Here is a 26603-nt window from a genome sequence, read left to right on the forward strand (position 1 = left end):
AACCTTTTATTCCAACTTTCCCCGTTAGCTTACAACGGCTTTCTGTGTCATAGTAATTACTGAAACCTATTAGGATGAATCTCGTGAAGAAATGTCTGGGTCGTATTTCCAGAATAAATTGTATATGAAATCATATTTTGCATTAAGACAATGTATTCTACTTTTAGGACCATTCAGGAGACAATTTGAAGAAAGAAATCTGTTATCATTTACTCACCCTCATGTTGTTCCGAAACAATAGGACTTTCTTTCTTCCATGGAACACAAAAGGAGATGTTTGGCAGAATGATAGCCTCAGTCACAATTTACTTGCAGTGTATGGAAAAAGATGGAATGAAAGTGAATTTTCATTTTTGGGTGAACTATGCCTTTAAGCATATTTCCCCTCCAAATTCTCATTATTGTAATGTAAAAAAATAATTTTCATTAACGTTTAATATTTTACAATGTAAATAATCTATTTTCCCCAATACAGTAATGAGTTGTTTATTTATTTATTTATTTATTATTATTATTACAGTTGGCTACTGAGAATTTGGTAGAAAATGTGCTGAATTGTCATGACAATATTGTCACAATGCCAAAAATCATAACGACCCTAAAAGAGGTTTCATTTTCTTTGTGTAAAATAATATTTTCTTCTTTTTCTTCTTCTTCTTCTTCTTTTTTTACTGAGCCCCTTAAAGGATGGTTATTTGTTTCTGAAATTGTTTTGCGTTGCCTCGAAAATGTTTACATTCCCTTGCAATAAATTTACCATGGTTTTACTACATTAACCATATTTCAACCATGATATTCGATGTGCAACCATAGTAAAATGAGAACAAAAGTAAAAAATCATCATTTTGTGGTAACTATGAGTTTACTACAAATACAAAAGTTTCACCATGGTATTTGGATATTAACCATGGTTAATCTATAGTAAAATGTCATGGTTACTTGTGTAACCTCCGTTCCCTGATGGAGGGAATGAGACGTTATGTCGATGTAGTGACACTAGGGGTCACTCTTGGGAGCCCGAGACACCTCTGGTCTTTGATAAATGGCCAATGAAAATTGGCGAGTGGTATTTGCATGCCACTCCCCCGGACATACGGGTATAAAAGGAGCTGGTATGCAACCACTCATTCAGGTTCTATGCTGAGGAGCCGATATAAGGTCCGGCCATTTCAGTGGGTAGTTCAGCGTTGTGGCAGGAGGGACACAACGTCTCATTCCCTCCATCAGGGAATGGAGGTTAAACAAGTAACCATGACGTTCCCTATCTGTCACTTACTCGACGTTGTGTCAGTGTAGTGACACTAGGGTTCCCTATACGAAACGCCACAATTGGCTGAACTGTATTACGTGAACTGGTGGTGTGTGGTGGGCAGACTACTGTGTGCCTCATAGCCAGCACACCAGGTCGACACGTAACCTCCCCCAACATATTTATGAGTGTCGAACAGCCCTTTTTGGGGACAAGTTGACTACCCAAAAGACAGACAGGTTTAACCCAGTCGTGGCCTCTTTTCCCCTTCTTTTTTTCCACTTCCTAAAAAAGAAGGGGGATTATCCGACTGGGCCGCCAGGTCAAGTCGTGGGGTGTCCCTCCCAAGGGGAAGACACCGCGGAGACCACACCTCGCCCAAAGAGGGGGGGGATATTTAAGTGGAAAAATACGTCACATGGTCTTTCCAACCATGTGGAGTGTCTTCAAGGTAGATCCTGCCCAATGGGGGAGGAGTTACTACAAACATGGAGACTGGGGCAGAGGGGCTCTGCCCAAGGAAGACACAGTTTGCCAACAGGGAAACGAATTAGCGGAAGATATATATCGCATGGGGGTAGCCTTACAGGGTACCGCCACATGCAGAGCACCTTCCCCAGAACAGGACTCTTAGTTCGCACTTGTACTGGGCCGGCAGCAAGTCTCTCTGAAAACTCGACTGCCACAGGGCTCGGAGGAAGTCAACCAGGGAACAAAGTTTGTGAACACTACTGGGAATTAATGGTGCACATCTTCAGCTCCATGGGAGGTGGAAGGCGCTATGTGCAAGCAATACACCCGGCCGGCTATCCCGGGCTTATCCGCTTGTGTTGCGTGCCACTACCTGGGACGAAACCGGTTCCACGCGGAGGTTGTAGAACCTAGCACAGGTGTTGGGTGTTGCCCAGCCCACTGCTCTGCAAATGTCTATTAGAGAGGCACCCCTGGCCAGGGCCCAAGGAGCCTCTACACCCCTTGTAGAATGGGCTTGTAGCCCTACCGGGGGCGGCAAGTCCTAGGCAACATATGCCATAGTTATGGTGTCAATGAGCCAGTGGGCAATCCTCTGCTTGGAGACAGCGCTTCCTTTCCGCTGTGCACCAAAGCAGACAAAGAGCTGCTCAGAGATTCTAAAGTTCTGCGTGTGATCCAAATAGATGTGTAAAGCACGCACTGGACACAGCAACGACATGCCATATGCCCCAGGAGCCTCTGAAAAAGTTTCAGTGGAACCGCTGTTTTCTGTTTGAATGCCTTCAAACAGGCCAGCACCGACTGGGCATGCTCGTTCGTAAGGCGCGCCGTCAAGGAGACTGTGTCCAATTCCAAACCGAGAAAAGAGATGCTCTGAACCGGGAGGAGCTTGCTCTTTTCCCAGTTGACCCAAAGCCCTAGTCGGCTGAGGTGTGAGAGCACCAGGTCCCTGTGTGCGCACAACATGTCTCGAGAATGAGCTAGGATTAGCCAGTCATCGAGATAGTTGAGAATGGGAGACTGCCGCTGGAGCGCCAAACCTGCCAATTAGAGTGGTGGATGGTGGTCGTGATGATGGCCATGCACACCGGATACGTGACCCAGGGAACAAGGAAACCATTCTTGCTGAGCTCTTGAGTACTGCAGCCACTTGGGCATGCAGCGCAATTAAATGCAAAAGGTAACAAAAAGATGGAGAGACCTGCTGACCAGCTCCAGAGCAGCGGGTTTCGTTGTCCCTGGGTCGCCAATGGGAGGTCTGCGGGGGGATACCAGGCAGAGGCAGTCCCATTGGGGTCCCCAAATCACCCCCAGTGCTAGCCGCGCTGTCCTCATACCCGTGGGTAAAAGGACCGAGGCGGGGAGCCTCTGGGGTGGCTTGCTTTCTTACGAAGGCGAGCCGCAACCACAACGTTGCCATGGACATGTCCTCGCAATGAGAACATGACCATCCACGAACGCTGTCTCCGCGTGAGCAGTTCCCAGACACGAAAGACAGTGATCGTGACCATCAGAAGGCGAGAGATAACGAGCGCAACCGGGAATAACACACAATCGGAAAAGCATCTTTAGAAAGACGCGTCTTTAAAAAGACATCCCGTGTGTGCCGCTCTTTTAGAGAAATATACTCTTTTAGAGAAATATACTCTTTTATTTCTGCCGAAGCGCCCAGGGGCATTCTCTGCAGTGCACCAGTGCAGAGGGGGGAGAAGCCACTGAAATGCGCCGTCAGATCCAGCAGAGGTGAATGAACAGTCGTGGAAATTCAGCTCAGTGAGCATGACCGTTCGGCTCCGAAGAAAAAATCTAAATGAGTGGTTGCATCATGATTATTACAGTATTACTAAAATAAAATTATGATTTCCACCAAAAACAAAAAAAAAAAAAACATGGTTACTGCATGGTTATTAGTTTATAGTTTATTTTCATCATGATTCAAATATCTGGTCCTCTGAATCCAGCTTTGTCTTTAGCAGCCTCCCATCTCTTTCTGTTTCAAATTTGTATTTATTTTTTAATAAACTACACAATTTGAACAAATACAATATGCACAGCATGCTCAGCCTAATATGATGCCAGACCTGACTTTTAACATTATGCAGTTCAATTCCATGGATACGTAATTGTTCTTCTGTGATTTATAATTGTAGGACTGAATATACACCGATAAGCCACAACATTAAAACCACCTGCCTAATATTGTGTAGGTCCCCTTCGTGCAGCCAAAACAGTGCCAACCCGCATCACAGAATTCTTCATGCCAAAACTGTACAGAGCGTTTATCTGAGTTACTGTAGACTTTGTCAGTTTGAACCAGTCTGGCCATTCTCTGTTGACCTCTCTCATCAACAAGGCATTTCCGTCCACAGAACTGCCACTCACTGGATGATTTTTGTTTTTGGCACCATTCTGAGTAAATTGTAGAGACTGTTGTGTGTGAAAATCCCAGGAGATCAGCAGTTACAGAAATACTCAAACCAGCCTGTCTGGCACCAACAATCATGCCACGCTTCAAATCACTGAGATCAAATTTTTTCCCCATTCTGATGGTTGGTGTGAACATTAACTGAAGCTCCTGACCTGTATCTGAATGATTTTATGCACTGCACTGCTGCCACACGATTGGCTGATTAGATAATCGGATGGATGATTGTTGGTGCCAGATGGGCTGGTTTGAGTATTTCTGTAACTGCTGATCTCCTGGGATTTTCACACACAACAGTCTCTACAATTTACTCTGAATGGTACAAAAAACATCCAGTGAGCGGCAGTTCTGTGGACGGAAATGCCTTGTTGATGAGAGAGGTCAGCAGAGAATGGCCAGACTGGTTAGAACTGACAAAGTCTACGGTAACTCAGATAACTGCTCTGTACAATTGTGTTGATGCTATTCTGAGATGCGGTTTTGCACTGTTTTGGCAGCACGAGGGGGACCTACACAATATTAGGCAGGTGGTTTTAATGTTGTGGCTGATCGGTGTGTGTGTGTGTGTGTGTGTGTGTGTGTGTATATATATATATATATATATATATATATATATATATATATATATATATTGTTGGGCCTCATGTATTCAGATAGAAGACAAAGGCAGGCCTAACAGTCATAAAAACATAACTCAAGCCCCCACCTTCCAAGTCGTAAATTTTACTGATAAAAATCGCGCCAAAATCAAACAAAGGGAGTCCAAAACAGACTACAAATCCATGAAGCCTTGCTCACTAAAGGATCGAACTCTCAACTCCTATTGGATGAGGCACACAACAGAACGTCCCTCAAACATGACATCATCAGGAGTTGAAATAATTCTGAAATGCTTCCAGAATTTACTTCCAGCGACTTTGTTCACCGAATATAGACGTAGTTTTTTTTGCTGCTCTCCGGTGCAACCTCGTGGCACAAGGAAGTAATGTCCGACTTGAAACTATAGCCATACAATCTCCATCTCGCTGGACGAGTTGAGATTACTCTGTGTTCAACCAAACACTCTAACAGATCCGAAGGAGACCGCCCAGCAATTCGCATCTTCATCCATTTGCCTACAGAAGTGAAGAGATTAAAGATTTCTCTTCCATCTTCAATCAAGTCGACATTTCTGAGTTCTTCGCCAGCCCGCCGAGAATCAACAGCCGTACCGCCCGCCGACAGAGCAAGGAAACGGCCTCCCGTCATCACCCGAGCCTCAAGGAACCGGGTCAAAGTTAAAGGACGGAGGAAAACACATTCTACCTGTGTCCTCATGCGATACAAGTAAGAGGTTTACGTCTGGGCAGAGATAGAATATTATAGCGTGTTATTCTTGTGTTTCAAGGTTTTTTGCTTGTACAGTTTACGGACCGCCATGTCCGCTCATTTTTAATACTCAGGGTATTACTTATCACGATTTTGTTTTGCTGTATTGTGGTCCAACCAAATTGGATTGTGCAATTTCGCCATCGTGGGTGAGACAGAAACTGAGTTCATCCATGAGAGTCAAATAACGCAGGACTTTTACGAGCCCTGCTCGTAAAACCGCGTCTCTGAGTGATGAACACAGCTGCTTTCTCTCCCACTATCGCGAAATCGGCTTTAGGGCTGTCACTTCTCTCTCTCTCTCTCTCTCTTACTAATCACACACACACACACACACACACTGTCACACACACACACACACCTTATGTGTTATAGGATTATTTTATTTCCATATCTAATCATATCACTGTTTAGTTTGTAGTTGTAAGTCGGAAGTTTATTGACTGCATTGTATTAATTATTAATTGATATTACTGCATAAATAAACTTTGTTTATATTACAAAGAGAAGTGTTTTGGTTTGTTTCGCCTGTGTCATGCTGACGGGATGTCAGTGCTCGGATTCAAACCTTCATTCATTGTTTTTTTTTCCCGAAAATCGATATTCTTCGGATGTCAACTTTCCTAAGAAAACAATCTAATATTGAGACTGTTTTACTATTCGGTTATTAGTCCCTGATTTCAGGGTGGTGCCCCGTCAATGTTAATCCTTATTAATATTCTATTGATTTTTGATAATTGATAATTATCTTTGATGATTGAATTTGAATGATCAATAAGCTAGTGTTAATTTTAATTAATGTTTCATCGATGTTAACAATTAATGATTATCTTTGATAATTGTTGATTTAAAGGATTTAAAAAAACTAACATTGATTCTCATCAATGTTCTATTGATTTTAATAATTAATAATTATCTTTGATAATATACGCCCTCTGTCTGCGTGTGTCTTTTTGATTAGTGTCAGTTTTAGTGCAGATGATGCAAAGTATTGGGTGGGAGGGGCTGCACCCGCGTCCTCACTCACAACTCTGTTGCACACAGAAGACACTAAACAATTTAGCCAACTGCCTAAACTGAATTACATATTCAGACACTCAAAGGAGAAGTTTTCAATTGCTGATTTTTACCACTGATAGTTTCCAATTTTATTTTTTAATATGAAAAATGTACAGAGGTCCAGACCTCTGTGACCTCATAGCTGGTTAAAGTCATGGTTTTACTATAGATTAACAATTGTTAATTTTGTGGTTACTATGTTTTTACTTCAAATGCAATGGTTAAACTCTAATTTTTGCAGTAAAACCATAATAACCACAAAATTGTAATTTTTATTACCATTGCTTTCGTTTTCCTTTATTATTTCTATGGTTTCACTATGAATATCATGGTTAAAATATGGTTATTGGAGTAAAACCATGGTAAAGTTGTGAGGGAATGCAAACTTTTCCGGGGGACTGCAAAGCTAATTGTGAGGGCATGCAAAACTCATTGCTAGGGAAAGCCACCTATTGCGAGGGAACGCAAACTATTGCGAGGTAACGTAAAACTTATTGCAAGGGCATGAAAATCTATTTCTGAAAAAAAAATCCCACCCTGTCCTCTAAGGGGCTCAGTAGGTTTTGGGGTGAATTATGACTTGGACATTTCTGGAAGGTTTTTGTGAGATCTACCCATAATCTGACACATAAAGAAAGGCTGAGAAAGTTGATGACTTGCTTTAAACATTTTACTTCTTTCCGCGAGGTCAATTTGAGCGACCCACATTCCAAAAGTCTGCCAGTAACGTCAGTCATACATTTCCCATTGACCCCATCTGTAAGAGCTATTTCTAGGCAATCCATATCATTTTCTAGCATTTTAGTAGGCTTATTATCATTCAGTGTACACCACAATCCAGACTGAAATGAGAGAACTGTCCAATTTCTGGTTCAACACATCACTCTCTCATCCTCAGAGAGACATAAATTTGGTTCCACCGAGGGTTATGGGGTTAGCTGCAGTCTTGCGTTTCCTTGTGTTTTAATTGCTTAATTGAAGTCATTATCTTCGAGGGGCAGTAGACTTTTCTGGCTAATCTCCCAGGATAAATCACAGTCTAATTGATAGCAGACAATAATGGATGCAGGAGGCTGGAGGTCTCCGCCCACTTCTCATCCACATGCCAATAATTACAATCCACATTCTCTCCAACAAACATGCACTAATAACACAGAGTGTGTTCACTCAAGTCAGAATGAATTTGTAATCAGTATATTCGATCACCCACTCTACATTTACAAAAGTTGTCCATATACAAAAGCAATCACTTTACCCAATCCTCTGGCATCTTCATATCTTAGAGGATGAGATAGTAGCTCTGTTCAGGTGTCTAGAAGGTGCTTCTGTGATAGTTTGGTTCTGTCCTTAGGGATTGTTCACCCAAAACTGAAAATGATATCATCATCTACGTCAGGGTCAGGGTAGAACAACCTCGGTCATTGTCCCAGGCCCTGAAACGAAGGAGCTCCACTAATGTCCATTATGCTATAACCTACCGATTCAGCCTAGGGGAGGTGGGCCCACCGATAAAATTTTGTCCCAAGCCTCCAGATTTCAAGCGACAGCCCTGATCTATGCAACCTAACGAAGCCTAACAATTTTCCAATAGAATTCTAAATTAGATATTTTGCAGTGTCTCCAAGCTGCTTTTTCCCTACAATGAAAGTGGATGAGGGCCAATGGTTGCCAAACTCCAAAAACTATGAAAAACAATTACCATAAAAATAGTCCATTCAGTTCCAGGATAGACAGATTCTTTGTGGTTCTTGTCATGTGATAACATTGTGAGCTGAACAGAACAACTTTTTGTTATTTCATTTAAGTCACTTAAATTTTAAGTCATTTAAGCAATGTGTGGGTGAGTAGATGCTGACAAAATCTTAATTTTAGGTTAACAATTACTTCAAGTTTTTGGTTGAAAGATCTGGGGGAATTGGACCTAACACTGGCAGACAAAGACCAAACACAAACTCTAAAAACATTTACATATGCAAATTAAATCTCTTGCTCTTAGAAAGTGCCCTGTTCCCTACAGCCCTGCCAGCACCACTAATGTCACTAACTGCTAACATTTCACCTGTAGCCCATGTATGTTATCCATGGAGACGGACAACCCTCAAAACCTCTGACCTTTATCGTAAAAGGTTTATTCAAGAACATCTAGATTGGGTTCTTGCCATTTGTCTATTCCAGACTCCACATCTGACTGAATGTAGAAGGTTGACCGTTAACTCTACTACTGTATTGCTATGTTTTCATGACTAGATCTTTGTGCCCTATATGGTAGTTGTTTTTTTGTCTTTCCAGTCACCTGTCACTTCCCCTGTGTAGTTTGAACTGTGTCACAGTTTTAAAAGTTGGCAATTCTCCAAAAATTTTCAATTGTTTATCATTATTATTTTCATAGTTGCATTTAATTAATATAATTTGATTTATTACTAATTCACATTTTATTAATAATAGTCATTAGTATTTACTTAATTTCAACAACATAAAATCTGTAAATAAAAGGATTTCAGTGTCTATTATTATACAGACTATTTTCTACGTAGGTTGCATTCATTGACACTCACTTTGACAGTAATTTGACTCTAATAGCTTAAAGTGTTCCTACTCAACTGCTGTATCTAAAGTTGAATTTTTCTCAACTTTGTCACAACAGTTGGTATCGTTCATGTTGCCTCGAACTGAAAATGAGTCATTAATTTTTAGTTTGATGCAACATGAACGATAGCAACTGTTGATGATACGACAACGTTTGCCAGTCGTATTGTCACGTAAATCACAGTCAGCGTGAATGCCCCTTAATAAGGGGATATTGAAAGAATCACTCTGGACTAGATGGTAAAAAGTAAAGGGACATTTAATACACTTACAGATTAAAACACTAGTCAGCAACCTGTTCATCTGTTTTAATAAATTACAAATCCCCTTTTTCTGTCCGCCTGCAGAGGTTGATGCGCAAATGTTACTGTCTTATGTCTTAAATTGCCATCAACATCTTCTTTTGGAGTGTTAGTTTTGTTGTTGTACTGTCCAGATGTGCTGAACATCAGACTCTGTCACACTTGAAGATTTGATTGATTAACTGATTGATTAATAAATAATGGAAAACAGAAAAGGAACTGGCAGCCTATATCTTTAACATGTATTGATAGAAATAACAAAAAAGGTATTTGATCAAATTTAGCATTTTTCCAATGTACTTAAAAAAGCAATCCACTACAAATTTCTTCTCTAAAAATTTGATCAGGTGACTACTGATTACTTTTAGGGAAAATAAATCACATCACTAATTAATTTACTTTTAAGTTACTTTGTAAAACAGTTTAACACAAAAGTTTGTTTTTTCACTCAGTGAATTAAAAAAAGTGTCTATAGTTCACCCTTGTTCTGTCATACACAATCCATACACTGAGCACCACACGTTACAACATAATAATGACTCGCTGTTGACCTGTTTCAGTGGTCAATTTTTCCTCGCATTCGCCATATTAGTGGCCATCAGCTCATCAATTCATTAACCGTAATCTGATTACAAAACATTTAGATGTACTGTAATGTGTTACACTACTTCTTGACTACAAATGTAATTAGATTACAGTAACTAATTACTTTGTAATCAGATTACACCCAACAAATCATATTTCTGCGACATGGCCAAATCACAATTTTGATTTTAATTCAGTAATATCACAGCCCAATATGAACAAAAACTTATGTTGATTCTGATAATGCTCATATGTTATTCTGATTTTCTTTTAAGATGAAGAAAAAATTATCTTCCATTTATTCAGCTTTGTAGAGTGACAGTGGCATACATCAACATTACTTTTCTTAGCCCAAGGTGTCTGATATAGATGACTAACAGTTTGCACGTATTCCACAGCATATGCTGTATACCAATACCATCTGCCTTCCTGTTACTGTTATCCCATGTTCCGAGTAAATCAGACCCACCTGCATCCTCTTCCAGCCCCACAACCTAAGCCCCCTCTGGACCTGCATTGTGTACTCCTGTTTGTTTTACAGCTGGGGCTCGACTGGGATCGTTTACTACCTCTATCCCTTATTGCTTTGCCTGAAGCTTCTGAACAATCTATCTATACTTTTTGTTCTTCTTTGCTTTAATGCTTACTCAAACTCCCCTGTCATTTCTGTTATTGCATATTTGCTGCTCTCTTCCCTTTTCAGTGGAACACTGGAGAAAGGGGATGTGGGTGGGGGGGCAGTGGGTGGATCCAGTCGCAGTGAGAGCTGCATAGGCGCAGGGACCAGCAAGTCCGGGAGGTGGCAAACTGTCCAGAGCCACCTGCACTCCGGCAGCTTGAGACCCAGAAAGTGAGTGTCAGAAGCTGAGTTATTTTTCTTTTGAGAAGTTTGGGCAAGTTTCCGTGACATGAAAGCATAACTGCTGTTGTGCATAAAATAATGGTTTAGTTAAAGGAATGGCTCACCCAAAAATGACAATTCTGTTATTGTGTACTCACCACTTGTCGTTCCAAACCTGGATGCTGTTATTTCTTTCCATCGAATACAAAAGGAGAAACTTTGAAGAATCTTCACACCATCTTCTTTTCTATACAACTACAGTGCATAGTGTCTGTCAAGCTTAAAAAAGGACAAAACATTTAAAACCTTCAATGTACCAACAATCTATATAACTGAAGTCATTAGACAATCGAAAGCTTTGTGTGAGGAACAGACTGACATTTAAGTCATTGTTCACTGAAAATCTTTCCCTCTGCTGATGTCCTGACATCATGTTCAGAAAAAACAAACAAAACAAAAAACAGATGTGCCATGCCAGGTTTGACATCACTGACACATCATTTACTTTTTTTCCATGTTTTTTGTCCCTTTTGGAGCTTGAATAGAAAATAAGATTGCATGAAGATTCTTGAAACTGTCTTCTTTTGTGTTCCACAGCTTTGGAACAGCATGGGAGTGAGTAAATAATTACAGAATTGTCATTGTTTTGGTGAACTACTCCTTTAAAAAACAAATAATAGTTAACAATAGTAAAAGCATTTAGTTAAAACTTTGATTAGAATACCAGATCATTAATCAATGGCTTAGCTATGTAATCCATGCATTTATGTAGCTCAAAGTGGTTATACAAGTGGCCCTCACATTGACTGTGAGCCAGATTGGTGGCTGAAACCAGTTTGCTTTCAAGAGGCATCAGACCGACGATTATTACATTGAGTACTGTCACTCAGTAATCATTTGATAACATTTATAACATTAAGCTGTCAAGCCTGCAAGGATTTAAAAATGTCCAAAATTATCTGATTAGTGACACTACATAGGAAAATGAAATTAACCATATTTGATAAGCCCGTTTTTTAATGCAAGCTGACTGGGGTGATAAACGTGTATGACTTTAAAAGACGTGACACAGGGCTGGGCACTATACTGTAGCTAAAAATTAAATCTTATATCGGTGCTGTCTGATGAACAGCAAGTATCGCATCCACTGGAAAACGTACACTATGAATTGGCAGACGATGTGCAGTCTGGAGAGTGCATGTATAGGTTGATAGATGATTCTGCTGACAGAATTTTCCTATTCATCCACACTACACAGTTTAATTTTGCCTGTGGCCAAAAGAATGTGTGCATTGTCAAAACCTTTTTCTTGGGTGAAATTGCACCTCTAACTAACTGTGCAATAATTTAAAAAACCCTCAAGATTCAGACGATACCTTTTTTTAAAGGTCAATGTCAATATCATAATGTTTATAATATTATAATGTTATCTTATTAAAATACACCAACTCAATTGTGATTCAGGTGATACCTTTTTAAAAGGTTTATGTCATAATAATATTCTAAAACATTATTTTTAATGTGAATTGACAAAAGTAGGCATGCTTCGGATAATTTGTGAGCCACTCTAGGGGTTTAGAAGTCCTCAGGAGGACTTCTAAGCTGTCGTGGGTTTAGGAGCTACATTTACCATTAAAATGCTTCATGAATTACTCTTAGATGGAAATTTTACGAGTCCTAAAATTAGGAGTGAAATGCCTCTAATTTTTAAGAGTTGCTCCTAAATTTCCAGGTTAGGAGCTACTTTTAGCCTTAAGATTTTTTGTGAATACGGGCCCTGATAGTGAACCGTTCGATATTTTAATTGGACTTTAATTGGACTTTACCTTGGTGGTGGTGTTATAGATGAGCAGACCGACTCTAGCTTCAAGTGACAGCCGGACAACTGAGGTAAATTAGTTGACACTCTTCAAAACATAAGGGCAGGACATACATTGTTTAGATGGACACTTCTCAAGACCAGTCGAGATTCTTGTTAAACAGATAGTCTGATTAAGCAACTTTTCATTGGTCATTTTGATGAGCAATACAAACAGTAGGAAGATGTCATTTGGCACATTCCGTCTATGGTAAAATGTCAAAATTGGCAAAAGTGGAGATATGTGTTTTTCATCGGACAGCGACGATATAAGCCTTATGGCAATAATACCTTGTTTATATATATTTGCTCTGAAATGGCTTAAAATTGTATTTTTTCTTGTTTTTATAAAGAGGAACCTAACATTTATGTCTGCTAAGTACCTGTAAATTCAAAATGTTCACTACAAGAAGTAAAATGTTTTAAAAAGTATTTTTTCACTAAATGAACACAAGTAAAGTTGAAATATAGTTATTTTCATTTACAGTATGTGCCCCAACATAGAAATAAAGCACAATATGTACCGACATACACTGGCAGCCAAAAGTTTGGAATAATGTACAGATTTTGCTCTTTTGGAAAGAAATTGGTACTTTTATTCACCAAAGTGGCATTCAACTGATCATGATGTATAGTCAAGACATTAATAACATGAAAAATTACTATTACGATTTGAAAAAAAAATTGCAGAACTTCTTAAACTACTTCAAAGAGTTCTCATCAAAAAATCCTCCATGTGCAGCAATGACAGCTCTGCAGATCCTTGGCATTCTAGCGGTCAGTTTGTCCAGATACTCAGGTGACATTTCACCCCACACTTCCTGTAGCACTTGCCATAGATGTGGCTGTCTTGTCGGGCACTTCTCACACACCTTACAGTCTAGCTGATCCCACAAAAGCTCAATGGGGTTAAGATCCAGAACACTCTTTTCCAATTATCTGTTGTCCAATGTTTGTGTTTCTTTGCCCACTCTAACATTTTCTTTTTGTTATTCTGTTTCAAAAGTGGCTTTTTCTTTGCAGTTCTTCCCATAAGGCCTGCACCCCTGAGTCTTCTCTTTACTGTTGAACATGAAACTGGTGTTGAACGGGTAGAATTCAATGAAGCTGTCAGCTGAGGACATGTGAGGAGTCTATAGAGACTCTGATGTACTTATCTTCTTGTTTAGTTGTACATCTGGCCTTTTGTCCTTTGTCTTTGAAGACTGTAGTGTACATCTTTTGTATGAAATCTTTTTTTTTTTTTTTTGGCAATTTCAAGCATTGTATAGCCTTCATTCCTCAAAACAATGATTGATTGATGAGTTTCTAGAGAAAGCTGTTTCTTTTTTGCCATTTTTGACCTAATATTGGCCTTAAGACATGCCAGTCTATTGCATACTGTGGCAACTCAAAAACAAACACAAAGACAATGTTAAGCTTCATTTAATGAACCAAATAGCTTTCAACTGTGTTTGATATAATGGCAAGTGAATTTCTAGTACCAAATTAGCAATTTAGCATGATAACTCAAGGATAAGGTGTTGGAGTGATGGCTGCTGGAAATGGGGCCTGTCTAGATTTGATCAAAAATTACTTTTTTCAAATAGTGATGGTGCTGTTTTTTACATCAGTAATGTCCTGACTATACTTTGTGATCAGTTGAATGCGACTATGGTGAATTAAAGTACCAATTTCCTTCCGAAACAGCAAAATCTGTACATCATTCCAAACTTTTGGCCGCCAGTGTATATTTTACTAAAACATATGAAAATGCCTCTCTGGGACTTGAGTTAACATGTTTGAGTGGCAGCACAAATGACTAGTTGACTCGATGAGTTTTGAATCGATTCAGTGAAACAGACTCACTTGAACTGAATCAGAGAAATTAATCAAATTTACCAACTGTAGCAGCAGAAATGCTATTATTGCATTTCTGTCTTAACGCTGCTGGCTAACAGATACAGCCTCACGTCATACAGGTTTTATCAAAGCATTTTAAAAATAGTAGACACCTGACATGTAGAAGTTTTGTTTTACCATTTTTATTTGATGAGGAACATTTCAGAATGTTTTTTTTTTTTATTATTATTATTATTATTTTATTTTATTTAGTTGCCTCTACTTCAGTCCTCTTAAGCACTTTTCCTTCACTCATTTCATGTTTCCACTCCCATCTTCGACCGATAATTGGTTTCTATATTTGGGTAGGTAAGAATTGCAACCCTACCTCAGATCTTTCTTCTCCTCTTCCTACCATCTACTTTTTCCATCAGCCTCCTTATACACACATTCTCCATTAGGGTTTCTATCACCTGTCATCTTGAGGCTCTGTAATAACAAGCAGCTACAGGTTTCTGCTGAAGCTCAAGGATTTGCTTGAGGACTCAAGAATCGCCAGCACTTCTCCATCAAACAGTGTTTGGATGAGTGCAGATGAAAATATCTTGTCAGTGTTTGTCAGTATTGGTTTGGGAATGATTTTTCAAGACTTTCCAACAATTACTTAACAATTTCCTCACTTATCAAATATTTAGCACAGATAGAGAGGGCAGTGAAAGGAATAGTTTACCCAAAAATTTAAATTCTGTCATCATTTACTCACCCTCATGTCGTTTCAAACCTGTATTATAATTTCCCCCCGTGGAAAACTAAGTGTGAATTTTCCTGTCTGCTAGTTTCCATTTAATGAAAGTGAATGGGGACTCCAAAGTGCTCCGAAGCTCAAAAATAATAATAAAAAACACCATAAAGTATCATTAAAGTGCTTCATACGACTTGTATACCATATTCCAAGACTGCTGAAACAATCTAATTCAGAAAATGAAATTGCTATTCACTGGAAATCTCTCCCTCTGCTGTACCTCTCAAATCAAATATTGCACCATTAGACGGGCTGCATCAGGTTTGTGTAATTCATTTCGGAGCTTCGGCGGAGGGAATGATTATCAGAGAATAAAGACTTACATTTCGGTCTGTTCCTCACACAAAGTTATCATATGGCTTTAAAATAATTTGGCACACAATATATATGGACATCTTTAATGATACTTTTAAGGTGCTTTTTTCTCATTTTGGGGCTTAACATCCCCAGTCCCCATTCACTTTCGTTTCATGAAAAAGATCGGCCAATATATTATTTAAAAAATAAGATCCATTATAATTTTTCAATATGAAATTGCTGCTGTGTTACAGAAGATGTGAGAAAACCAACTGTAATGTTGGCTTTGTGTGCTATTTCTCAGTCAGCCATAGAATATTTATCTATGAGAATATATACTTAAAAGTTCATCTGAGAAGGCCTAAAATTGACTATTCAGGCATAGTGTTTAACAAAGTGCTTGCACTTTAATGTCGAATTTCACACATTGTTCATGTCTGGCAGCAGCCAGAGGCTATCTGAATCCAACGAGAAAACCTTTTCATTTTTCCTCTAAAGAAACCGAAACAGAAAGACTTCATTTGGAGAGCAATGTTTTTTTTTTTCTTTTATTCTTTGATTATGCTTTCCTTTGCCTCAGTGTTTTCTTGCTTTGATCATTGTTCCTACTGAGTCCACAACCCCCACACACTTCTCTTTGTTCCCTGCTATTCAAACCCTATTTATAACACACAGAAATGAAGCAGAGATGAGAAATAGAGTAGATTAGGAATGTAAGTTGTTTAATGACAGTTCAAGCTGCATAATGGGCGTAAGTGCAGGGTGATATACAGCATTACATAAATGCATATATATATATATATATATATATTATTTTTTTCTAATTTTTTTGAACATTTTTTCTCTTAATTTACTATTTATAGCTATGTTTTCCAATAAATTGAACATTTTTGTTTTATTCTATAAAATATTGACAACATTTCTCCCAAATTCCAAATAAAAATATTGTCATTTAGAGCATTTATTTGACGAAAATGACAACTGGTTAAAATAACAAAAAAGATGCAGTGTTTTCAGAAATGTTGTCAGTAATTTATAGAATAAAACTAAAATTTTCTTTACTCAAACACATTACCTATAAATAGTAAATCCAGAGAAACTGATAATTTTGCAGTGGTCTCTTAAAATTTTTCTAGAGCTGTATAGTATATATGGTATTTATCTTACTCTCTTTTATGAAGCAGTTGCAGTCGCTAAATGCCTGTGGCAGCTTAAAATGGACCAACTTCCTTATTGGTCCTGGCACAACATTTCTATAAACCAATCAGATCAGAACAAATCAAATTAGAACCAATCTCTCAAACTCACCTCTCTAGCATCAATGAAGGGCCATTTACAATGTAACAATTTATTACTTCCATCCAATGTTTAATATGATTATTATTCTTTAAATCTCAGGATACACTTCTGACATTGGGTCATATACTTTTGTGCCAGCACCACCCAAGTAGTGATACATAATGCAAATTGTCCGGTAATCATTGGCTGCATTTTGAAATGTCAGCGGCAAACATCATCAAAGTTGAAATAGTTTTAACTTTGAGCATCACATTACAATGCTTAACCTGTGTGCAACACTGTAACAATGTAGCTTGACAATTTACTCCATGGAGTTAAATGCACCTTTAGGGCTGAGGTTTGGTCTTGAATAACACTCTTTCCAACCAATCATTTCCGATTGGTTTTAGGGGAAGGATATGGTTAAGAGTTTAGGCTATGAGGGTTTATAGGAATGATGTTACAGGTCCAACAAAGGATGTTAATCCAGGCACGCATGCTACTTGGCCACGCATTGTAAGAAATGCCTGGTCACCATAATTTTGCAGATATGTTTCTGAACCATAATATACCTTTAAAATCAGAGGGAAATTATAAGTTCATAGGAATGTTGTGCTAGCCCCTGAGCCTGAGCCTAACCCTATCCCTTCCCTTTCCCTAACCCTGAAATCTGACTGGCTGATAGGAAAGTTGTTCTAGGACCAAGAAAGGATGTTGATTCATGAACATTATTTGGCTAAATTACAACATTATGGCAAGAAATGCCTACTCACCAAGTCTAATAATCATACTCACTTGCCATCATAACATTCAAAAGACAGTCACAGTGTCTAATAGCTGTTTCATTTAACTCATTTACATGAATTCATGACCACTAACATGCCGCCGTTCCTTCTGCAACCTTGACAAGTGTTTAAGAATGGGGGTAGACTTTGAGTTATTGCTGACATTCATTCAGTTCACAGATATACTCACCAGGGACACCTCCCAGAGTTAAAACATTGGGGTCTGTATAGGGGTGCATAGTGGCTCTTAACCCTGGTGCAGTAAATCCTCCAGCAGAGCATTAACATCAAACAGAACAGCTCAACAAGACTTTACACTAATCAGAAATGACACGGACCCAAGGAAGCTGTCGTCAGGGGTACAGAGGATACAAATGATAATTTAATTGAGATCCTAAAGAGACAGAAAAGAAAGAAAGGTGAGGTATGTAGATGGTGAACATGTGTAGGAGTCGTAAAGCATACAGATGTCTTTAGTGAAAGGAAGGTGGGTTTATAAGACACATGCCTTAGTCAGGTCATGCAATAAGAGACACAGTTACCCCTTTTCCATTAAAATGGTGCCTGTGCCAGAGCCAGTGCTCATCTGGTGTTTAGCCGGGGGAACTGCATACCTAATCAGAACCAACTACTGTTTCCTTTTGATGCAACTGCTACTTTTGAGGCAACGGTTGCTCATGGCACATTTGGGCTTTTCCAGTATAGACAGCTTCATTGATTATATTGAGACAGAACTAGTTTTGTTTTGCATCAGTCTAGCCAGAGTTGCTGTTGTTCTGAAAACTTTACTTGGTGTAAACATTTTCCTGCCCCCCAACCTCTTACATTAGCAGTTCCTGGTTCAAGACCAGCAGGTTTTAGAGGCTGGTAAGGAGCTGATTCACTATTTCCAAAATGGTGGAAACAGACAGAATGGTTCCAGATTGGGCTGGGGTTGACCAATATATGTTTTTCAATGGCCGATTTCAATGGCCAATATCTATACCAATATCTAGAGAGCAGGATGGCTGATATAAATGCAGATAAACATAATACAGTTTAACAATAGCAAATCAGATGTGCACACAATTTCTAATGTGAAACAAACACTTATTGGGCCTCATTCATGAAAAGTTTGGGAATGTATAAAACAATTAGGAGTAATTTATGCATAAAATGGAGCTTCCAGAAAACTTTCCGCCGATTTCATGATTTGTTAGTAAAACGTGTGTATGTTAGTGAATTCCAGTCATCCGTAAATAGAGTGCGCGTGTATGTTCATTCACAATTATAATATTCCACGCCCATGGAAACGCCATATAAGGAAGGCTTCAGACTTGCTAGTAAATGAGAGTAGGAAGCTTTTAACATCTATGCAAACAGTAATAAAAGGTTGGGCTTTTTTTATGGAGTGCATTCACATCGTAATATAATGATTTAGCAATGTTCACATGTTCGTTCTATAAAACTTACAGTCATCTCATGCTTTTGCTGTCATTAGAAGTTCTTTTGTGAATTAAACAGTCCAAGAGGTCAATCAAAATGGTTTGACATGATGTCGGCAGGAGGATGTCCACAACCTTCTCTGGTTCAGTTGAGCGCATCGCCAGAGTCAATGGAGAAACTTCTCGAGTAAATCCAAGACTGTGATATACTTCCCTTGCAACAGGAAAAATCTTCAAAGAAATTAATAGAATGCCTGAAGAAGGTCTTTGACGGAAACGCTGTAAGATATTACAGATTTGCAAGCTATATGACAGCAGGCTTTTTCTTTTTTTCCCCGTTGTAGACTACTGTCTTGTGTACGCTCCTGCCGCAATGTGTTTATTTATGGGTTTAACAGCATTACCATTGACCATATGTTATCAACTGAACACGATATACCGATGCGTGTACTAAATTATGAAATCTAAATTATATAGAGGTTATATCAATAAAAAAATTTCTAGACAGAGCCAGTCATGTAAGAGGGCATTATTTGATTTTTTGTGAGAAAATCAAATGCAAACTGTGTCTTTCCATGAACCATTCACTCCAAGAACCTCTGCTGGAAAAACGATAAGCAGAGTGGGGGAAAAAATATACTTTGATAAATAAATGCAAGCAGCAAACAAATGTTTCTAAATAAAAGCTTTTTTAATGATTATTATTTATGTTTTTTTTTTTTTAAGGTTAAATTCACTCATTTAATTATACATTTTCTCTTTACTAATTGAATTTTATTTCTATAAAAATGTGGTCATAGCAGTTTCTCTGAGAGAACCCAACATGTTCGGATGTCATTCACTCGATTTACACATGGTCGGGAGCAGGTGTAAATTTTGTTCTTTCTGACTAACGTTTTGAAAATACGAAAACTATTTACTCAAAAATTCGTTCTGCTCATGTTTCATGAATGAGGCCCATTGTATGCAATATTTAGCCAAATTTGCATACACTTGAAAAGAAAAAACCTTGAAAACATAAAATGTTGACTATCCATTGGCAAATCTATTGGTAGATTTCGGAACTGACACAAAAGAAAATTAACATTTCTGTTAATCAGCCAAGCAAACAAGGTTATCGGCAGATGCTTATAATTGCAACAAAAAAAAATAAATAAAAGGAAAAATATCTGCCGATTAATTGGACTGGACGATATATCAGCCTATCACTAGATTGGGCACCAGCACCCTTTTGGTGGAAGAGGGACTAATGTGGTGCTTAAGTGAATATTGCACATTTTGTTAACATTGCTGTCTAACTTTGCTTTATTTCTTTTCTTTCATTTCCTCATTGCGCTTTTCTGTCTCCCTTAATTGATGTCTTAAAATGTCTGTTCCGTCACTTTCTCTTTCCCTTTCCTGTGGCCTTATTTGTTTCTCTTCTATATCCCAACACTCTTTCTCATTATGTTGTGTTTTCATGCCTGGCTTCCACTTCCTGTTACTCTCTACTTCCCTTTACATTAATCCTATCTACTTTCTTTCTCCTGTATTTTGGGACTTCCTCCCTTTCCCTGTTCTGCTCTGTTCTCGTCTTTGTCTTGCCCCACAACTTGGCCCCTTTTCGTATGATATGGTGCCAGTTTTGGGGACCCCTCTCTGTCCACCACCTCCACCCTGGAGCACATCCCATCCTCAGCAGCCTGCCCCAGGCCCCTGGTCAGGCAGCAAAGCCTCCAGCAGCCCTTAACCCACCAGCCCCCACCAGGCCCCAACGACCCCCCAGCCACCTCCCAGAGTCTGGGCCAACTGCACACTGGGCCCGGGGGTGGGGGCCACCGGGGGGGCCCGCGGGGGGTGCGTGGTAGCCCGGCTGGGGCAGGGGCATCCCGCTACAGGTCGGGTGGAGGGGCACGATCACGCTCCAATCCTGGAAGCTGGGACCACATGATGGGACAGATCCGCAACAGAGGCATGGATGTCAAGTCATTTCTGTGAGTCTGAAATACCATTTTATAATGATTATTCTTTTGACTTTGGAAGTTGCCCTCAAAGGTGAAGTGTGTAATTTCTGCACCACTAGTGGCACCAAACGGAATTACAATAATTATGATATGAAAAATGAAGTATCAAAACAGGTTTCCAAAAACTTCTACCACCCATTCCATCCTGACCACCACCTTAAATTGTTCAACAAACCGTAGTCCCGCCCCAAACTCATGCTATTGGTTCAGTCAGAATTTGATATATCAAACCACTTAAACAAACAGAGCAATGTTGTAAAAGAGGCACAGCGTTTACACTCTTTTGGAAGGTATTTTGTGCCTGCACATTAAATTAGGACAGGAAAAGTATTTTGACATAAAAATATACACTTTACCTTTAAACTTTAATGTATGTAATCTTTGACCAGGTTCTCATTTTTAATTCAATCCATTCATTCAGCAAATGTACGTTCATCACCTATCGGTGCCTAATTGGACTTCCATCCATAATGCTCTTCTATGTCCTTAGGATCAGCGAAGATCGTTGATGGAATTTTCTAGGGAGGCTTAAATGTAAATCAGTATTGATAAAACTCAGAAATTGATAAAAAGAAAATTCTTGCTGATAATTATGCACCCACACACATCTCTCCCTGATATCTTATTAAAAACATCTTGATAATAGAGAGCCCTATTCCATCTAACATCTACTCACCTATGTGTAGAAGAACTCCACATTTCACTCCTATATTGTGGATTTCTTCGATAATTTGGCTAAATTCGAGCCTCTAAAGTCTCTCTCTTCACTTGTCATGCTGACCATGCACTTTAGTGATAATGAAAGCTGATTGGCTTGAAAGGTTACCCCCTGATAATGATTGGTTATTGATGCTTAAGCAGGCAAATTTCTATTAGCCTCACTTCTGCCTTTTTGACTGATTAAAACAACAGTTCACTCTATCACTTTACTGCCACTGGTTATGATCTCTTCCAACTGTAAAGGAATTATCCTCCAAGCTAACCAGTTGCACCTCAATTTTATATAAGATGTATGTGCTAATGGTTGACCTCCACACTGTATATGTATCTCTGTTTTTTGCATAAAGCATAAATTATGTAATAATGTACTATTTGTGAGAAGATTCACCATCTTTACTGTATTTCTTTCCTGGAATCTTCATGTCCATCTAATGAACTGTGTGCCGCTATACCAGTCGCTTTATTAATGCTTCTATAATAACCCCTCCATTTCTAATTTTACTGAAATTGCTGAATATTATTGATGTTTTTGCCCCCAAGCGAATCCTTGAAATATCAGTGTGTAGGATGCCCTTATTTTACTGGATCCAGCTCCGTGTTCAACCTGCTGAAAAGGCCATTTCAGACAAACATGAATTTCCATGCTGGTCTAAGCCGTTGCACTACTAACTATACTGGTTAGTGCTGGTCTAGATGGTGGTCCAGTATAACCATGTTGTTCACCAGCTAAGTCTAGCAGAAAGTCTTGTTGTTTAAGCTTGTTTAAGAGTCTGATGGGGACACCAGCACACCAACACAAAAAAGACAACATATACTGGTCTTTTTCACAGGTCAAAACTCATGCATCTTATAACTATTTGCTTCTTAATACTTTTGTCTTTATCTTGTCTTTATTGTATTATGTTGGCTTGGCAAACATAATAATGTTTTTATGTTTGTAAAGTTATTGTAAAAACTTTGGTTCTGGAATGTTCCCTTACCCTAGATGTAAAATATCTTCTCCTAGAATTTTCAGGCTAGATCAGCCAAACTCGGCACAATCCTTCAGCCTGTTCTGACTCGGGTTGCTGTATCTTTTCTAAATGATTGGTTTTCCCGTAGCAGATCATCAAAAGTCCCATAGACTTCTCTGAGAATTTTTGACTATAACTTAGTCAAGACAAATTGATGTTTGACAAAGACTTGTATGAAAGCTTAAAATAGTCAGATAGTTAAATTTATATATAAAATTGTAATAGATAGATAATATTAATAATCATACGGTTTAGTTGAGTATAATATATTCATATACAGCTTTACCATATAGTGATATCACAACCTGTCCATCTTGTTCCAGCACCACTCCTCCCACTCTCCCTCCCTCTCCCTAGCAACCACCCATAATACCTTAGCAACTGTCTAGCAACCACTTAGAAATCCTGAGTAACTACTTGACATCATCCTAGCAAGTTTTTAAACTACATAAAGCCTAATTAACCTTCAAACTTTAATGTTGTTGTTTTGTTTTGTTTTTCAACTTTCAGACAAGGTTTTGTCAAGCCAGCATTCAAAGTTTGTCTTGACAAACGTATCAATTCAAGTCGCTTGCTTAGTCTTGCAAGTGTTTTTCTACTGTGCTTGGCTGCACTGTCTCCAACCTGCTCAGGCGCTGCCCTTTCCTTACGCTCTGTCACTTGTTCATGCTTGTTTCTTGACTTCTCTCACGCGCCATTGCTTGCTCATGTCTATATGAGCACTTTGTTTGTCATCGTGCTCTATCACTTACTCATGCCTGATTGCGTCCTGTGTCTCTCTGTGGCCTTCTGTTTCTCTCTGCTTGTCCATCTGTTTGGTTTGAGCATCTTCATCATGACTGTACACCTGTACACTGCAGGGTAGAAGAAGGGCCAGAGAAAGTAGATTACTCAAGTGTGCCTATCTGTATCTTTTCTACATAGATTAAGTAAATGCTGATTTCAATCTGTGCTGTAGAGGAGGGAACTACTTTACATAATCCATAATCCATAAATCTTCATCAATGCCTGAGTTGTCTAGCTACAGTGCTTTTAAGCACAATGACCTAATCTGATTTAGATTCTTCTGTGTTATAGGAATCAATTGCAGTCATTCGTACATTTAATGGGTCCTAACTTAAAACTAAATAAAACTGCTATTTATTTGTAACAAGTTTTTAATCACCTTTGTCTTATACAGTAAACATTCAGTCAGAAATGTAGATGATAATTCAGTAACCATACTGACAGATTCCGTGAATCATTCGTTAGACTGATTCTCACTAATAACTTGTGATTTTGAGCATCTTTTCTCTGATTCATTAAAAGAAATGGCTTAAAGTTGTCATTTATTTTCTGAATCATACTAAACTGGTTGCACTGTAGCGAAGACAACACAATAAAAAGACAAGTTGTCTGTTAATTGTCTCTGTATTAGTTATACCAGCAAAGTTTACGTCACAAAGTCTTTTTATCTCATCACATTTAAATCAGACTGCAAAGTCACAAGTCAAAAAACAAAAGATAATCTTGCCAGAGCGCTGTTCAAACAGCATAGCGGTGGAAGAAACACTGTATTGTTAGAAGAGCTGGCAATATTTCCAATGAAAATCCAAGAAATTCAGGCATGTTGATTTTGTGGTTTCACCTTTCAATAACTAAGGCTAATCAAATACCCAATATCTTTCATGAAATCCAATTCAATGAAAATCCTCTGTGACAGTGAAAATGGAAGGAAGGAATGAAAGAGGAGGAGCGAAATGAGTGCTTTTCTATGAACTCTGTGCCTGTTTGTGAGAGCCTTTAAGCTTACACACATGCCTGTTTGTGTATGTGCGCATGCGTGTGTGTGTGGGGGGTCAGGGGTTTAGTATCCGTATATGTGTTCTGTTCTCTTCTGGCAGGTCAACTCTACACAGAATTGATCTCCTGTCCTCAGGATCATTACTACCATGATCAGTGGTGGAAAGAGTAGTGATTTTACTGCTACTGAAGAAATAATTCACTTGAGTACAAGTAGAAGTACTGAGAAATATTATGACTCAAATAAGAGTAAATAAGTAGTTTGCCGAAAAACTACTCAAGTAATTACGTTACAAGTTACTTGAAAACAATATTATATATAGTAGATACGCTTCCATTTTTAGACCACAAAGACATTTTTGTTCTTGAAAGAAATTGATGCTTCCTTTCACCAAGGATGCATTAAACTGATAAAAAATACTGCCAAAATCATTAACTGCAAATTATTATTACGGTTTGAAATTATTGTTTTAAGTGGTATTTATTCGTTTTTTTCTTTACCCATGGAGGCAAACACATACTGTGTCACTTATTCCTTACTAAAGCATTCTAAAGTGCTAATTTGGTACTCAAGAAAATTCTCTTATTATTAGAACAATTGAAAATGTTTGCACTACCATGCGGAAATCACAATACAGTGGGTTTTTTTAAAAAATAGGCAAAAAGTGAAATTCTATTTTCTCCTAAAGTCTATTGTTTTAGATAGATGAAGGCTATTCCATGCATTACTGTTTTGAAAAAAAGAATCTCTAACCAGGATAGAGAGGGAAGAGGGCAGCCAGATGCACAACAAAAGACAAGTAAATCACAGTCTCTAGTCTGAAAAACAGACTCCTCACAGGTCCTAAACTAGCAGCTTCTAAATGCCAAAGACCTGCATTGCTGCAAGAGGATTCTTATACAAACAGAAAATGTTAAGAATACAACATTTATTTAAATAGAAATAGCCATTTGTAACATTCTAAATGTCTCTAAATCACCTCTAAACTACATAATGTGCATTGTGACTGAAACACATTCCTATTTAAGGTTTATTCTCATTCACGTATGTCCAAGTATTTTGGCTATTAAGTTACCATACTGTACAAAACTAATATAATTCAGTATCATAGAGGAGGACATATATCCTCTATGATATTGCAGAAATTATCCATACATGGAATGAGATTATTAAGCAAACTGTTATCAACTCCTACATGCCAACTAAATAAAATAAGGCAAAAATAAACATTTCACACAGTGTTTAGTGAGAGATATGATTGATTCAAACACTAAAAATGGTTGTTCTGTATATGTATTATTGTATTACAGCTGTAATAATAAAGTCTTAATTTACATTATGGTTATTTAACATATTGATATATTATTATTAAGTAAATTGTAGCATTTAATTACAATATGTTTTGTGATTTCTCATACCTTCTTTATGTAACATCCATCCCTTGCACTCTTTTGGCCTCTAGCGGGCGAGACTTTTCAGACAGATAAACAGCAGCACAGGGCAGGGAAGTACAGTACAGCACCGTGACTGAGAGTGTTACCCACTAGGAAAGTTTATTTTGAACAAGAGGGGCGAACGGTTATGGAATTTAACACGGGAGTACAATAGAAGTGAAGAGCCTGTCTGTGCGCACGATAGTGTGAGGAACTGGATGGCAGGTAATAATGTTCAAAAAAATAATGTTCAGTGAAAAGTCAAAAGAACATCGCAATGTGTGTAACTGTAACTATATCAGATATTATTAATAAAACACAGGAACTCCTTGCGTGGGCATTTTTTGCCTCCATATTTTGAATTTCTGGGATATTTTTGTTAATTTCGGTGGCATTTTTGCCCCGAGTCCCTGTTAATTCCTGACACTATTGGCATTGTATTTAAAGGTTTGTTTTAGACATATAGCAAGTAAACAAGATATCCCCACATATATGTC

General features: G+C 38.4%; 1 protein-coding gene across 1 annotated transcript in view; it reads left to right on the forward strand.

Moving 5' to 3' along the window:
- Window positions 1-26603, forward strand: part of LOC127445583 (synaptotagmin-7-like) — a 213897-nt gene that overhangs the window by 113718 nt on the left and 73576 nt on the right. The window contains exon 5 of the mRNA XM_051705738.1: window positions 20777-21127. Coding sequence (XP_051561698.1) covers window positions 20777-21127 — 351 coding nt within the window. The remainder of the gene's footprint in view (window positions 1-20776; window positions 21128-26603) is intronic.

The sequence above is a fragment of the Myxocyprinus asiaticus genome, chromosome 1, assembly GCF_019703515.2.
Source record: "Myxocyprinus asiaticus isolate MX2 ecotype Aquarium Trade chromosome 1, UBuf_Myxa_2, whole genome shotgun sequence".
Taxonomy (NCBI): domain Eukaryota; kingdom Metazoa; phylum Chordata; class Actinopteri; order Cypriniformes; family Catostomidae; genus Myxocyprinus; species Myxocyprinus asiaticus.